A 17,224-nucleotide genomic window follows, 5' to 3' on the forward strand; every position below is an offset into this window, starting at 1 on the left:
CTGTTTTCATGAAAGGGCAAAATACTGCTCTCAGGTCCACAATGCAGATCTTGGTTCTGGTATTCTGCTCTCTCTGCATGTCCCCTCTCAACGTCAAAGGAAGATCAGTATGTGTGGGGAGAGCAGAATACTAGAGCGCAAAGAAAACAGTCTTTAGCTGATGATGACAGCACTGAGATGCTTTGTAAGATTTTCATTACATGAAATCTCTTTCTTCTGCCAAACTCTTACAGCGTACTGAAACCCTTCCATCACCATTCTTGTAAAAGATTATCTCATTTTTTCAGTATCAGTAAGAATTTTTTTCATCCAGGAGCATTGTTATGTTTAGGCTTAGCTTTGGTCAGTTATGTAGTGGTATACAAATTCCACAATTCTCTTGAATGATTGTTCCAGACATGACTGAGAGCAGACGCCTGGAGAATATTTTTGCTCTGCCTGCACAATGAGCAAAGCTTTTATTTTACCACTTGGGAGTCATAGAAATCACAACCGGTGTCAGTGCAGGAAGAAAAATATACTACTACTGTTGAGGGATGCTTCTAGAATTCCTTCCTGCCTTGTGTTACCTGGAGGCAAGGGAAAGTAGAAAGGATTGTTATATGTGTTGCCCGTTATGCAAAGCTGTGAGCAGATATTCACTATCACCTTTCTCTCCTCTGAAAAGGTCTCGTTAATGTTCTTGTAAGTTGAAGTACTAAGTGTATTCCTGTGTTTATGTGTACATCAGTGTATATATAAATACTTACCATAAGTTTTATAACAGCAAATGGATATGTGACATTAAGTACTTTTTTTATACTGCAAATTTAAGTACTGAACCAATCGATTGACAGGTTACATTGTAGTAAGAAGAACCAACATAATATGAATTCTTTAGGACAGCAAGAGCAGGAAAGATATAGGATGCTGAGAGTCTGAAAAATTGAGCTGGAACCCATCTAATGAGTTTGTTCATGATCTATACTTCCTCTGTGCTTGACTATGCAGTACTCGCCTCCTCTTTCGTTCTGTGTCTGTTCTTTTTAGTGTTCAATGTAATATGAACATTTTTTTACATAAGCTAGGAAATATCTTGCATGGGCATGTAACTATAAACAAAGAATTAGATTTGTGGTGGCTTTGTCTTGTAATAAAATAGCTTTGTAGGTTACTAAAATGAATTTCAAAAGGTAAATAATGGATAAACCCAATTAAATGCTCTGTCACTTTTTAAAGCAACTGTGAAAAGGGAAGGAAAATACATCTGGTAGCTGACCTGTAGCTTGTTTTGTAATTTACGTTTTAGATGAGATTTGAATTCATGATCAGGTGTTGATACAATTTCCCTGACTTGTTCAGCTATTGACCATTAAATATACTATTTTATATAGTAGAATGCTTAATGCTTTCTGAATAAAGAAAAATGGGAAATGGTGGTTTTGACTTCAGTTTGGGATCTTTTTTGTCATTGCTGCGCTAACTCCTCTATTGACTTCTGGAAGAAATAAATTGTTCAGTTATAAAGTGAATTGTTCTTAGTTGTGAGTTGTGCTCTTCATATTGGATTGGTGATGAGTGATAACATCTACTTGAAGGGGCTTTTTTTTTTAATTCTAGTTTTTCTTGATTTACATTCCATCAGTAACTGGTTTGTTGGACACCCACAGAGAATTCCTGATACAGAACACTTTGAAGATGGGATACAAATGTAAAAATCTTATGTCAGTCAAATGACCTGTGAAAAGTCACAGACTCAGTGGAAATATTTAGGTTCTTTCTTAGCACTTCCTTTTCAAGATGTTGGTGGTATTTTGTTTCTGTTTCAGGAAATTCTAGGAAGAAGCTGATGTGTTCAGTGTGCAATAAGAAATGTTCCTCGGCAACAAATCTCCAAGAGCATCGAAAGGTCAGTAAGATGAAGGCTAACCCACAGCAGGCTTTGACTTCACTGAGATGTGAGACTGTGGTGCTTAGGTCACTTGAAAGCTGCTGTAATGCAAACCTTTGGGTAATCTCTTTCATGGTTACAAAACCAATGTATTTTATTTTTGTAATCACAATTGGTTAAACCAAAAAGCTTCCTGAAGTTTTAATGCATCTTTTACCAAATACAAAGATGTTTGTGCTTGTGTCATTCATGCATTCCAACATCAAGTCAGATCTGCCTGCTGTTCTTCAGCATTCTTAAACACTAAGCTAAATGTAAAAGTATGTTATGTAATGATAGGATACATACAGACCATAAAATAGGTTCATGAGCCTTCAGTTTTTGTACAAAATACAATAAATCTTTCTTATTACTTTGTGACATACCAGTAAGGATGTTATTTGTAATTTAGTTATGCAGTAGTAAAAAAATGTCTTCCTCAAAACCAAATTTTTAATGTCTTTTTGTTTATGCACATAATCTTTTATAACCAGAACAGGAGGGGTTAACAGTTTGAAAAGCATCTATTGGAAATAATGGGGTTCATATAGAAATACAGATGGACTATGAATATGAGATTCTGAATCCATTATACCCAAAGGAAGTCCCTGCAAGATTAATTTGATAAATCACTAAAACCCAGGAGATTCTGTTTTTACAAAAAGCTATGTTGTACTGTTTATCAGATTAACTGTAAGTCTTTAATAATGCCCTGGTTATAACCTGAATCCATTGAGGATATAGATGATATCAATTAAAATATGTTGTTGCAAAGGAAATGGTGGGGCCCCTCCTTTTTAATTTGTTTTTCTCCTTGCTTGTATTACTAAGCCCTGCATTTCTTGTCTAACAGGGCTACACTTTGTTACTTCTCAGACCAAATCGTGGTATGCCTTGCCACATGTAGTTACGATTTTTACACATCAGTGCACCTTATGGTGGCCCTGAAAATGCAAAATATCATGGTTAGTGTGTCTATTTTAATAAAATGTTTGTTTTGTTTCAGTAGTTGTAATTCTGTGCAGACACTGAGGCACAAACTAACAAGCTTTTCAAGTAGCATTCATGGTAGGTCAGTTGAGCACTTATTCATCTTAAGAATCACCATGAAGATTTTGTGCATAAGACTTATTTCCTCTTCTTGATTGGCTCCTCTTGTAAGACAACCAGAAAACAGATATTTCAGATTCACAAACCTACATCAGATAGTGAAGGAGATTGCATGTAGGGCTCCTGCCTTCTGTTTGTTTGAATTACTTTGTTTTGTAGGAAGTGGGGTGGGACCCGTCACCAACATTGCCAAAAGCACTTAAGACAGGCAGTAAAAACAGTTAAGAAAATAATAGGTGAAACAGGGAGGAAAAGAAATTTTTTTCACCCATTTCCTGTCAATGTAAAGAAATAAAAGTAGAGAATAGAAAGGTAAAGTATAGGAGATAACAGAAAATAAGCCCAAACAACAGAAAGAGAGAAAGAATGTAAAGAGGGTGACTATAGGGGAGATTGAGATCTGTTTACTCTCTGAAGACACGGTCACTCAGATCTGTAGCTTTCATGTCATCTTTGATTTAAACCCATTTTTAGCTTTGTGCGTCTTGAGGGTTGCTTGTGCCCAAAATGTGTAAAGATAAGCCCTTTCTTAGTCATGCACAACTAAACTTTGCTGTCATCGTATCATCTTCTGTCCCTTAGTCTTACCCTCTTGTTTTCCAGACTGTTGCTTATATCATGCTAATTTTCAGTGGCGTGGCTTTTTTTTTTTTTAGTTTATCTCAATAAATTCAAGGAAACGTAGGGCTGGAAGAGACCTCAGGAGGTTTTCTAGCCTGTTCTATTTTGCAGAGGGGAGTAACTATGTACCTAAATCACCTAGATAGGCACCATCTCATCTCCTGAAAAGTTCCACTAAAGAAAATTCTACCACCTCCGTAGATGTCTCTTTGTGAAAGATGACTTTCAGCTTTAGTGCCATCAACTTTTTTGAAAGTCCAGTGTTTGTTTTTTCTGATGTCCTACTTAAATCTTCTTCTCTACTGCAAATTGAGTTAAATCTCTTTGTCTTATCTGAGAGAATGCCAAGAAAAAAATCACCTCTGTCGTCTTTGTAACAATTAGCATATTGCAAAGTTATGAACTCCATTTGCAATATCTAGGCTGTACAAACACAGTTATCTCAACCTTTCTTCATGCATCTGTTTTTCCAAACTACTTTTTCTTTTAGTAAGCTCTTTCTCCCTGTGGATTTTCTCTTTTTCACCTATATGCTTCTTGAAGTCAGCTGCCCAAACAAGAAAAGCAGTGATGCTTAGTTGAGCCCTTGGTAGTGCCAAGTATAGTGGAATGATTTTCCTGAGTTTATTAGTACAGAGGATATGTCTATTAATACATCTTAGAATGACAGTGCTTTCTGACAGCAGCATCAATCTCGTTATTCATATTTTGTTTGGATTTCATTCATGTTTTCTGTAGTGGTGCTATGTAAACTGTTGGTCATCATGTAGCATTTGTGCATTTGATTTCTCCTTCCTAAATACTGAGTGTTTTGGAGCTTCATTCGGAGTGTGGAAATCATTTTGGATTCTGATCTTGTCTGTCTTAGTGATTACAGTCCTACCCAGAATAGTCTCATGTACATTTTTTTAGTTTATATTTGATTTCCAAAACTACTTACCATAATACAACCCTCCTCCTGCATGATGCCTACAAAACTTTAACAACAGTTATGATGTTGATCCACTGATATTATTGCTTTTTGTGGTGATCAGTATCTTTTTGTTTTCCATTCTGTCTATATCCACCTGTTATCTTTTGTCTTATCCTCCAATTGTAAAGTGCCATCCTTCAATCTGATATTTATAGTAGTCCATGATTTGGGCTGCTAAGTGGTATGGTAGTATAAAAAAAAATAAATTCCCAGCAAACACAACTCAGGAAATGCTGTACAGGAGCTTACAGAAGACTGGGTAATAGAATGAAAAAGTTTGTTGTAAAATCTCCTTTCTCCAGGCTTGTGATGTCTACTGCCAGAGCAAATGAAACACCATCTGAATTATGTTCTGATACTATGCTCTGAAGTTTAAGTAAAATGCAAAATTTCAGTCATTCAAGGATGATAATAGTAAGCAAGCAAGCGAGGGGAGTGTTGTCTTCGTTGATGCAGATTCTTGCTAAAGGGTTCCTTTTGTACCTTTGAATATAGGTGTTTCATGGTTTGGATTTGAATTGCTCACAGGAACTTAAACTTAAAAGTGGGCACATACATGTGAATAGCACAGGCTGCCAGGCCTCTCCACTGAGGCTCTACTGTTCTGTAAGTGGAAAGGGAAGAAAAATTTGAACAAATCCCAGCGTTGCTGGTTTCTTTCCCCAGGATGATGCAGTCAGAATTGATAGGGCTACAGTTTTGGTACTTGTAGGTAGACTGGGGCGGGGTATGTCTCTTTCTGGCTGTACAGCTGTGGGGTGAGTTTCTGACTCTTGTTGTAGGCAGGTGTTTTCAATGGTAAAGTAGCTAATTCTCCTGTTAAAGAAGATTAAGGACACCTTTGAGTGTAAGGCAGTAAAGCTTTTTTGACTTTGGAAAAGGTCATAAAACAAATCTCTGTATGAAAGGCAGGATTGTGCTTCACTGGTAAGACTAGGTTGTGCTGTTGTCCTCCTGCATTTCTTAGCGGATTTCTTATATGAATCTGTAAGATTCCATTAAGAGGCATGCTGTAGCACAGTCTGCTGGAGAGAAAGTGACAGAACCAAGAAGGATCCTACTCATCGTTTGCTCAAAGAGATTGAGAGTGTTTTATTGTTTATGAAAAATCCTTGCTTCTTTCTTAACTTTCTTTGTTGTAGAGCTGGACTTCCTGCAAAATTCTGGTGAGGAGAGTCACTCTTAAACATCATCTGTGATTCCCCCCGGCCTTTCTTCACCTGCCAGTTCCAAGTGTCTCTGGGGTTTTTTTCTTCCCTTTTTATTAAACACTGGGCAGTGTTTTGTTCTACTGTGCAAACTTTTTTTTCACGATCCCTATGAGAGCCATAGAAAGGCAGAGGAAACCAAATTTTGAACACCACTTTAAAATTGTCAATAACATTTAATAATTTCAGTTGGATGCAATATTCTCATATCCTTGATCTCTCAAAGCACTGCCTTCCAACAGAGAGAGTGTCACCCAGTTCTTGGAGTGGTGGATTGAAATTCAAATTAGTCTTTGGAAAAACTGATCACGGATTACTTGTATCTTCAAAGTTTTAGCTCAGTTTCACCCCCAAAAGTCTTTTGAATGACCTTTTGCTTTTCAATAGACCTCATGAAAAGTTTAAGATCATCAGTCCTGTAAGTTGAAGGAGTATATTTATTGGAGCATATATTAATCTTGTTCAGATGCTTGCTGTTTTGTATAGCACTTAGCAAGTTGTTATCTGAAGGTGTAGCTCTTCAAATGCCTATGAAACAATTGTAAGTATGCTCTGACTTTAATGTAACAGAGGTTTATGTTGATAGCTGTTACAGCCCCTTAATAAGACTAATTTTGTTATATGAATAAATCATTGCACGAGCACTTGTCTATGGTATTACAGCCTGTATACTCATAGAACATGTTACTTGACAAGTTTTCTTAAAATGAAAATCTGTTTGAATATTATTATTCATAAAAATATTTGCTATTTTTTATTACTGTTGTTTTACCATGTAATTGAACTGATTAAAACCTACCAGCTATAGAACATATACTTGATAGCTACAGCTATTTAATGCACGTGCACACAAGTCTGTCTGATTCTTTTCTAAAGAATTGATTAAAGAGTATCAGCTATAGAATATATATTTGATAGCTGTAGCTTTTTAATGCATGTGCACGGAGGTCTCTGCTTTGACGCAAATGTATTCAATGAGGCTTTTTATTAAACAATGCTCATAAGTTGAAATCAGACATCTGTATAGTGTTAAAGCACAATCTGGGTTCTGATGTATTAAATATTATGTTTAAGAATACCTTATAAGTTATTTCAAGTAATTGTGTCAGGAGGGATTCTGATAGCACTTGGTTGCAGAATTATGTAAACTTCAGTCAACAATCTAAGTAAAAATTTAGATCTTTTGGGAAAGGGTAGAGTAGTAGATTGTGTGTAAATGTAAGAGAAATTAATCTGAAATGTAGCTGGGTAAACAGAATATTTAGAATGAATGTTTGAACCTTACCACCTGATTCTGTCTGAGCATTTCATTAAGTATCACTGTCCAAAGTGTGCAAGTTTGCAGAGATTGTAGGAAACGGCATAACCACTTTTTAGTTTATTAAAACATTTAATTTGCGCTAAAGTTAGCTTGTGAGTAGCAGCATAAAAACATGGTGAGGCAGAATACTTCTGGAGAATCTTTTGTTTGTTTGTTTTAAGTGGAAGTCTTGGTTGAGCTGCTTTACGGTGCTGTCTGCAAATGTTTTTCGTGTGGTGTTGAACCTTTGATATTTGTTATTTTTAGCTGCTAGATTCTCCTACAGAAAGTTTATAGAGTTCTACAAAAAAGCCTTATGAAATGTGATCTCTGCCTGGAAGTTTTGCTGTCTAAGGCTGCAGTTCCAAAAAGCAGAATTGTATGTTGAGTTGCACTGTAACTAGGTTGAGGGGAGGCTGCTGATGGCAAATGTAATACAGAGCGGAAGGTGAATGGTAATCTTGACAGGTGGAGAACTATGTATGTGTTGTGATTTTAGGGAACAATAAATAACACAGGATTTTTTTTTTTTAATTGAGTATCAAAAGTTGCAGCTCTCAACTGCCTCTTCTATTTTTCCAACATTTAGTCCTTGATGACACTGTGCTGTGATGTTGAAAATCCTGCTAATGCTTACTGCATTTACAGTTTAAGAGATGCTGCTGCCCCTCCACTGTCTTGCCTCTAAAAGCTTTTAAGAGAAACAATCCTGAAAGAGTTTGATAGTACTTGTTTTTGAAAATTCTAACAGCAGTTACGAAGTAGTTACTGTGTTATTTTTACTTCTATCTTATCGACTAGAAGGAAATATTCTGCATCTGTTTTTTAATGCTTTCATAATAACGGTATTTTAAATGGATCTGATTTTGCAAATTTGCATAACCTGTGTTTCTAAATACAGGTTTAGTGATAATTTTTTGTTTGCAATTATGAATATTTATTTTTGAGAGATGCTGTTGTTCACCAAGGGACTAGCAAGGGGGAAACCACAGAATATTCATGAGTATTAGTATAGCTACTGGCTAAGAAATAGTTATGGTCTGTTAGAGAATTTCTGTATATGTAAGATGTGTGATCTTGTTTGAGACACGTATTTAATTATCATTAAACACTCATTTTGCAGGTCCATGAGATCTTTGAGTGTCAGGAATGTGACAAGAAATTTATTTCTGCTAACCAGCTAAAACGCCATATGATAACTCATTCAGGTAATGTACAAAAATAACACAAACCTATATATGTGTGTATATGTTTTTAATGTATATTGAATTTTACCTGAATTAGTTTCTTATAGAAGGCTTGATGAATTCTGTGTTGTCCTGAGCTGTTCAAGCAAATTTCAGGTTCCAGGGAAACCATCTAAGCTATCCTTTCTAAGCCTTTAAAAAATCAAAGTGTAATGCTGTAGTCTTCTTCCTGTTGCTGCTTTGTCAAGCTATTTTTTCATGCTGGCTGGGGTAGATGATGTCAGTTAGCTGGGATGGGGCAAAAGATTGCTACTTAGCTTATAGAGGAGGTGAAGAACCGGTGGTTGAAATTTCACGTTGAAGAGAGGAGGGTGGGAGCTGGGGTATGCTGTCAGACAGAGATCTGTGATAAAAAGGGAAACATTCATTTGTATGTATATACATATATATATTAGTGGACTCGTGTGGACATAGTTTCCAGTCAGAGGAAAGCAGCTCATACTCCATACCGTTTCATAGACCACACAGAAATACTTCATTGTGCCTGTCCTCTGCCAGAACAGGTCACTGTGAGCGGGGAGCGGCCTGTCTGTAGGTTTGGCAGTATGACACAAATTGGCTCTGCCAGGATTTCTGATCACTGCAATCTAGCGTTTCTGTGTCTTTCACCAGTGATTAGAAACATCAACCAACACAATGGAAACACACACATTGTTCTGTGAAACACATTAGCATTTAAAAAATGCAGGTTTATACAGCTGCACAGGCTTATAATTGAACTATTTTCTTGGTATCGGTCTGCACCAAAAGCTCATTTCTTGTAACATAATCTATATCTCAGAGGCTCCTAGCTTTCTTTTGACACTTTTGGATGAGCATTAATGTAGTTAAGTTGCAGTCACCAGTTGAAGCATAAAGGCTTTTTGCATAGGAACTTTTGGTTTTGGAAGCTAATATGTATATTGTTAATTAAGTTTTAAAACATTTAAACTGTCATGCCCTCTTTCACATTTGTAATCTGGAAACAGAGTTTTCCTCTTTGAAGTCATTCTCTTTTGATTTAAGCTAATTAATCAGAATTTAGTTTTAGCAATGATTATTGCAAAGAATGTGCCAATTTCTTGAGACACACCATGGCTCATCTTTTGTGAAGTGACTTAACTGTCTAACATAAAGGGCATTAGATGTCTTTCTAATTGGTTTAATCTTAATTGGGTTGACTTAATTGCAAAAATCTCTCTGAGGAGATGACTGTCTCTGCCTTTCATCTTCTCCCCCTGTATAAACAGGAGATTAAATGTCCCCCACTCATTTTCTGCAGAAAAACGCCCCTACACCTGCGAGGTTTGCAATAAGTCCTTCAAACGACTTGATCAAGTGACTGCACACAAAATAATACACAGTGAAGATAAACCTTATAAATGCAAGCTTTGTGGAAAGGGATTTGCCCACAGAAATGTTTACAAGAATCACAAGAAGGTAAAGCACTCTGCTGTTGTTGTTTACAGGTCTGCCAGCCTCAGATTTGCAGATTTTTTTTTTTCTTTTAAGTGGTTCATTATTAAGCTCTGGCATGCTTATAAACATGGGATTAAAGTATTGGAGAATGTATTTTTTAGTGTTCTTTGTTATATCCAAAATCTCAAAATACTAAATGAATTTAGTTAAAAAAAGTGAAATAAGCAGAAGGAAATCACAGTTGCTTGGTTAAAAGCATCAAATAGATCCCCATTTTGACTTTTCTGGTTTTTTTGTTGTAGTTTTTTTTTTTTTTTTAAATATTAGATTATCAAGTTAAAAATGTAACTGATCTAAAATGTCTTCAAATTTTTGTTGTTTTTTTTAAAAATACCGTATTTGAATAAAACTAAGTGTAGTCCTGTTGCAGTCATTGTTGGACTTTGCAGCAGATGCTTTCAAACTATTCTGGATTTGCACTTGAGTAGTGTCCACACACTAAAACAACATCAGAAGAAACGTTACCTGAAAAATAGGCTCATGAAGGGATGCTCCGCTTCTGTTGATTTAAGCTCAAATCTACTTGGCCTAATTTCTATAATGCCTATCATTGTTTTTAACCTAGGGTTACATTTTTAATGGCGAGGCTATATCCATGATGGCTGTTTCAGAATTACAAGGCTGTAAAAAAGAAAGAAAGAAAAAAATTACCTGTCTGGTTTTGTGCCCAGTATTTGGAACCCTTTACTCTTTTTTCTTTTTTTTTTCTTTACATTTTTAAATACTACCCCTTTCTTTCCCCTTTTGATGAAACTGATATACCCATACTTGCAAGTCTTTCGCAGTTTGGCTCATGTTATATGCCATCTGGGAATTTGGCACAGGATCTTTGCACCATCTCTTGCACTTTCAGCCATAAATCATGTAAGAGTAATAATAATGCCTCTTGTAGGATGAAATGGTGGATGACTGTCTAAAACAGAAAGCATGCAGAAACCTGCTGAAGGACAAGATTAGCTCCCATATATGCTGTGATTGTATCTTATGTTTTAGACTTTATTAAGAAAATGAGGCAGAATCTCACAAATTGGATATAGTCTAAGGAAAACGTATAAAATGCTATCTGGAAAGATACTTCTGTATCTTAAATGAATACTTTTTTACATGTTTCCTTATGTTAATTTGCAGTTGATGACTGGTAGGGAGTTTGGGCTGAAAATGGACTTCAGGATTAAGTATGAATGAGTAAACACTTTGACCCGATTCTGTGTTTAAAGCAGCAGCACCACTAGCATAAGCAAGGATTAGAGGCTCCACTTAATGGGAAAAATATTAAAATTTAGACAGATTTAGTGAGTACCTAATTTTGACAGAATTCCTTAAAGCATGTTGGACTACTTATTTCCCGAACCTGTTTACACATAGTACTGGCTGTACATCAACCCTGTCCTAGAATGAAAGAAACTTATTCCTGTGTTTACGTAAAGTTTACCCAAACAGCTGTGAATATTCACCCATCCGCATCTAGGTGTCTAATTTCACTTGCTAAATGAAGAGATGAGCATGAGAGACAGGAGACTGACATAGATGTCCTGAATTGCTTTTTTAGACACGCCTCTCTCCATTGAGTAAACAATGTAAACAAGGAGAGGTAGTAGATAACAGAGGGGAGTATGGATGTGTATGCAGAAAACCAATAGTAAGGTGTAAGTCAAGGATGTGGTAGTTCAGGATGTCAAAATAGTTTTAAGTGCCATGATTTTGGGAGGGCTGCACTACTACTAGGGGAAGGGGATGATAGCTCTTTTGCTTGTTCACAGGAATGTCAATCCAGTAACAGTGGAAAATTAAACCTTTATTGTGTATCATACTTCTATGTATTTCTTCAGCTTGGGTTTTTAATGATTCTTTAGATGTGTATTCCTTTAAGACGTCCTCCTAGGTTTCATTTTCTTTTGGAGGAAGAAAAGTTGGACTCTGAATAATTTCACAGTGATTTTTTGAGTTCCGGGATGCAGTTACCTAGTAGCAGGGATCTGCTGCTACCTAGTAGCAGGGATCTTAGAAACCTGCAGTAGGAATGATGGATACAGTAGTTAAAAACACTTAAATCAACAGCATTTAACAGAAAACACACTTTCAATTTTGATAGCAACACGCTTGAAAAAACTCTTCCGGTTTTACAGCAGAGCTACATGCTTTTTATTTATAATAAGAAACAGGATACATATACATTTTGTGCCTTTGAATTCTTGTTTTGTGTTTTAGATGGAAACTTGTTGCTGTTGTTTCTGTGATTCCTTTATGGGTGTTATTTAATCTGATATTGTGTTGGAAGTATCAGAATAAAAATGGCTCCCACAACATGTGCTTTTAACCATCTTTCAGATGTGGGTGAATGTTGGGTCATTTCAAAGGTGCAGAAGGAGGTTAGTTCCTCACATCTCACAGGATTTCACTGGGAGATAGACAGTGGAGTTGCTAAGAGTATGTCTGCTCTGTTCAGTGGAGCATTGTGATGTGAACCCTAACTTAGCACTCATTATGCCCTTATAGCTACAGATCTGAGAGGCAGGAGCCTCTCAGAGGCAGGAGCCTCTGAGAGGTCTTCCTGTGGTACCTCTCTGATGTGCTGCTTCTGCATACAAGTGCTGCACTGCTCTGTGTAGGTGCATGTGTAAGCTTGCTTTGCCACTTGCTTGGAGATGTCAGCACTGGGAAGTGTTATGCGATGTAGAACTAGCTCAGATGTCTTTTGAAAAAGCTCAGACTATATGACTAAGTGATCATAAGAAGAATACGGTTCCATTTTTGTGATGAGGGAAGGGAATAGTATCTGAAATTGAGGCAAATGTAGTATTGGATTGTGCTACAGGTAAAAGTAGTCACCTTTCATCCATGTTAGATTGGATGAAGGTGCATGTTCTGTGCCATATAATGCAAATTGATTCCATACAGGAGAAAGCGAAGTTTTTGCTCCATCTGCTCCTTTGTTGCTATATATAGAGGATGAGGTCAGAGAATAAAATATGAGGATATGACAGTGAGCAGAAATAGGTCAGCAGACACAGGATTTTAAAGGGTTTATGGTTAATCCAGGGTTATTTGGTTCTGGGGAGCATAATGAATTGAAACAACTATATTTCCTCTGTTTCTCTATTGGGAATAAGTAGCCTTGGGCTGGGTTTAAGCCTGCACAAGTGCTATGGTAGGAAAGGCTGCTATAAAATATTCCATAAAAGCCCCATCCTCAGTTGCTTTCATCGTATGGCTGTCCTCTGCTCTGACTGAATGGAAGCCATTGCTGATCTGGAACCTATTAGTAGGACAAAAAAGGACAGTATTAGAACTAATATGCTTGCTTGGGGGGGGGGGGGGGGGGAATACCTCTCCTCATTAAGATTTGCATGGCTTTTTGTAATAAACCTAGCTTGTTTCTGGACCATTCAGAAAAGAGGCAGATGATCTGTGTACCCTTGCATGTGGTTATGCCTAGTTAGGTGTTTTTCTTTGTAGTGAAGTTAAGATCTGCAGATGAATACTTGTATTTTGATCAAAACACTAGGAGAACTGTCAAGGAGATGCTAAGAAGGAATTCTGTACAAATCACTGTGCTCTTCAGAACTATCACTCCAGTGATGAGTGTTCTAAAACAGGGCATTTTTTAAATAAACAACATGAATTTTGCGCTCGTGAAAGGTGCCAGATTGACAGCCCTAGAGACTGAACCCTTCTATTTATCCACAGAACAGGTACAGCACAGACAGCAGCACTGCGAGCTTCCCCACAGTGTCTCGTCAATATGTCTCAACCCTGTTCTGGAGGAACCACCTATTGAGGTGAGAAGGTAGTTCAGTCTCTTCATGTCCTGTCAATCCTTGGCCTGACTGCCGAGATTGTCAAGCAGGGTGCCAACTAATGCAAACTGTGATGTAAACCTTTATAAGCTGGACTGAAAACATTCAGCAGATTTTATGTAACGTGTGATGTATTCCACACATTTGATGGTGCTCCAGTTGCCTTTTTGCTTTAAGTGACATAGGCTGAGGTCAAGGAATTGACTTTGAATCCAAAGCCTCTGTATACCATCGCAAGTACTCTAATGTTTTGGTACTGTTGTGTATGTAAGAGGACATTTGTGTTAAAATCAATCTAGGTTCAAGGCCCTCAGTCTCCATCTAAATAATTATGCTGACACCCCACAGTCCATTTTTTCTCTCTAGTTTGAGGGATAGCTATAAATATTGCATGGTGTTATGAATAGCAGAAATAGATTATATAATCTATGTACTGTGCTAATATTTATCCTTAGTCTACAAAATTAACTCATTTACCTAATTTTGTGCATATTATAAAACACTTACTGTCCATCCCCTTTTCCTCTTGGCACTGCAGCTTCTACTTAAGGTTCTTGTGAGCTAATACAATATTTAGACACTGATGCTTTAAAAACTTGCTTTCCTTTGCAAAAATAGTAGAAAATTGGGTAGGTAATAAATTGTACAGATTAATTTACTATCTACAGTGGGACAGCACTTAATAACACTAGGAAACAGGGAAGTACTTTGAAATTTACAAAAGTAGAATGAAGCTGGATGTTTCCTAAGCTCCAGAAAAGAAACCTGCTTCAACAACTCTGTGGTTTGAGAGATTTATCCAAGCTTAGCCTTTTATTTTATTTATGTCTTTGAGGCTGTTTCGCAGCTGCAAGGAAATTTTTGTACAGCAAACAAAAATCTTGGTACTGATGCTTCTATGTTTGGTTTTTTGGCTTTTTTTTTTTCACCCTCTTAATGCAAGAAGCTGAAACAAGGATATGTAAGGCTACTCTCATGATTTGAGAAATTTTCTTTGCCAAATTTTAGAGGCTATCTTGAAGTAATCAGATCAGTTTTACCTTCAAAGTTAACTGAGAAAAAGGGTTTTGTGTACATGTGTTTAATTTTAAAGCATTTATTCATATTAGTAAGTGCTTAAGGCCAGTGTTAGTACTGATGAAGCAATGCAACTGAGCTTGTAGGTTTTTTTCCTGGTTATTCTATATTTTTGTTTCAGTTTACATGCACACCTGATGTAACACTTCTGAGGACTGGGAAGATACATTTATTAGGTAGCTGCTATGCTGACTTTCAGGATTCTGGATAATGGCAGAATGATTGGTTTAATTCTTCATCCCGTGATGTTTCGAATTGCTATGATATCCCCTCCTGAATCCAGTCTAGAAAATTAGCTATAATTACTGTAATGACAGCTAATTGATTTCCCTGAGCCTTTCCTCTGACATGTTGTCTTTCATCTGCAGACCCATTCTGAAGAGAGACCGTTCCAGTGTGAGGAATGCAAAGCTTTGTTCCGAACTCCATTCTCTCTACAAAGACATCTGTTAATCCATAACAGTAAGTGCTAAGTCAGAGAGGAAAAAGAACTTCCTCAGTTCTCACATTTGACTGAGAAAAACAGACATATGGCACCTTGCTCCAATATGCAACTTGCTATGTTAAATTAGTATTAACATTCAACTCTAACCCCAGGAAGTTAGAAAATTCAGAGCCAAATTCAAACCTTGTCTTTAAATGCACTTAAATGCAAATCCAAATATGCTGTAGAAAATCTAGCAATGATTTGAGGTCTAATGACAAGAGATTTCTTTCTGCATTGTGTGATGGTGTTACTTCCATTTTAAGAAAGGAGAAATGGAAGCAGAGAGAACTTGGTGGCTTACTCAGCTTTTGTAGGTAATCCGGTTTACAGCTTGACACTGAGATTCTCTCTCCTGTGCCAGTCCAGGCTAATGTTTCCTGCCTCTGGCATAGAACTAACAGCCCAGAGGAATGCTGTGGCCATTTTCCCTCATGAGTAACTTGTTCTTGGCATTCTGTACTGTTTTTTAACTGACTGTGTAAAGATTTATTTTTGGTGGAATTTTCTCTGACTTTAATATTTACAGAGCCCTAGACTACCATTCAACCATGTGAATGTCAGCAATTTAGCCTTTAGAAAATATTCGTGGTCTAAAATCCTTGTAGCTTGGAAGATACTGCTTTGATTTGGGGAATATTTACATTGATATAATAAAAAAAAAATTGCAAACCTTTCTTTTTTTAATCCAGTATAACAGTGTTTCTGTGAGATGAATTATTAGACTGATGTGTTTAGTTTGTTCTTTTACAATTATCTTTCAAAGCTTCTGCAATTTCACAAAGCATTGAATTTTGCAAAATATTTTTCCAATGTTAAATGTTAAAAATGATGGGGGGGAGGGGGAAGTTAAAAACCCATGTATTCTAATGAACCAAGCATTTGCAGGATATCCAAAAGCAGTAATTCACAGTACACAGAATTGTAGGCCTTGGTAAAGGTTTCTCCAAAAACGTATACTTTGACTTTTTTTCAAGAGGATGAGAGCTCAGGAATTTGAGGTCTTTGAGTTAGGCTTGTGATTTGTGGCAAGTTTAGCTGTTCCTGAACCACCACTATTTATGCAAATATTAAAAATACCAGACTGTGAACTGCAGTGGCACAAACATTGTCTAGTCAGTCTTCCTTGGTGCAAAAGGAGACGTGCCTTGCTGAGGGACAGAGTAGGTATTTGAAGGTGGTAACTTCTGCCATCTTAGTTAAAACTGTCTCCAAAATGAGTCAAAGCCTTAAACCAATAATATTGGGTATTTTTACTAATCACAGGGAAGATTTTTAAACCTTTTTTTTCTTACTTTGGAGGAAAAAACCCAATAACTGACCAACTTAACAAGGAGGCCTTAAATACAGCAGAAACTAAGTAAAGCTTTTATAGTCATACTGCATCTCTCTTGTCTGTAGTCCTATAAAAGAAGCATTGACAGACCAATAGCAAAGTGAAAAGTGAAAGTCATTACTAGGATGAGCTGAAGAATAAACAGTTTTCAGTTCAAGGCTGTGATTAAAACAAGGGGCTCTGCTGTTGTCTGAGAAGAGCTTGTATTCCCAGTGAAGAAATGTAGAACTCTTCCCCTCATGACCTAACTCTGAGACTGACAAGTTGTGCTGCCATCATAATGAGTTTCTCATATTTGAAATAACTCGGAATTATAGGCATTGCCCTGCTACAGCTGGATGGTAGTCCCTCTCATAGCACTGAAATATACCTGTTCTGTAAAGAAAGGAGAAAAACAAACCAGAATCTCTAGATGTATTGAGCTGGCTTTACTGTTCTGTGCTGTAGGAAAGAAAAAGTTGTTTGTGAAGCTTGAAACTTCTAGGAAAAATTGAAGTTCAGCCTGCTTCAGTTGTTTTAGAAGCAGGCACTCTGCAGAATGATGCAGAATGACTTAAATTTTATTTTACAAACTTAATTTACTGGGAAAAAATTATATTTCATAGACTCACTTTTCAGGTGTTCCTATCTGGAAATTGGAAAAGGCGTCATGGATATAACTTTCAAAAATCAAGATCAAATATGTCTGTCTAACAAATAATTAC

At 36.8% G+C, this 17,224-nt stretch overlaps 1 protein-coding gene across 5 annotated transcripts in view; it reads left to right on the top strand.

The window, feature by feature from the left end:
- Positions 1 to 17,224, top strand: part of PRDM5 (PR/SET domain 5) — a 94,647-nt gene that overhangs the window by 33,224 nt on the left and 44,199 nt on the right. For 4 of the 5 annotated variants that reach the window (XR_012775659.1, XM_075501163.1, XM_075501166.1 and 1 more), the window contains exons 8-11: positions 1,809 to 1,888; positions 8,245 to 8,329; positions 9,630 to 9,787; positions 15,069 to 15,162. Coding sequence is in view for 4 of the 5 variants with exons in the window: in XM_075501163.1 (XP_075357278.1) it covers positions 1,809 to 1,888; positions 8,245 to 8,329; positions 9,630 to 9,787; positions 15,069 to 15,162 (417 nt within the window). In the remaining variant the exon portion in view is untranslated. Of the gene's footprint in view, positions 1 to 1,808; positions 1,889 to 8,244; positions 8,330 to 9,629; positions 9,788 to 13,513; positions 13,606 to 15,068; positions 15,163 to 17,224 lie in introns of all 5 variants that reach the window. The other variant, XM_075501165.1, reaches the window with a different exon arrangement.

Source organism: Mycteria americana, chromosome 4, assembly GCF_035582795.1.
Source record: "Mycteria americana isolate JAX WOST 10 ecotype Jacksonville Zoo and Gardens chromosome 4, USCA_MyAme_1.0, whole genome shotgun sequence".
In the NCBI taxonomy this organism is placed as follows: Eukaryota; Metazoa; Chordata; class Aves; order Ciconiiformes; family Ciconiidae; genus Mycteria; species Mycteria americana.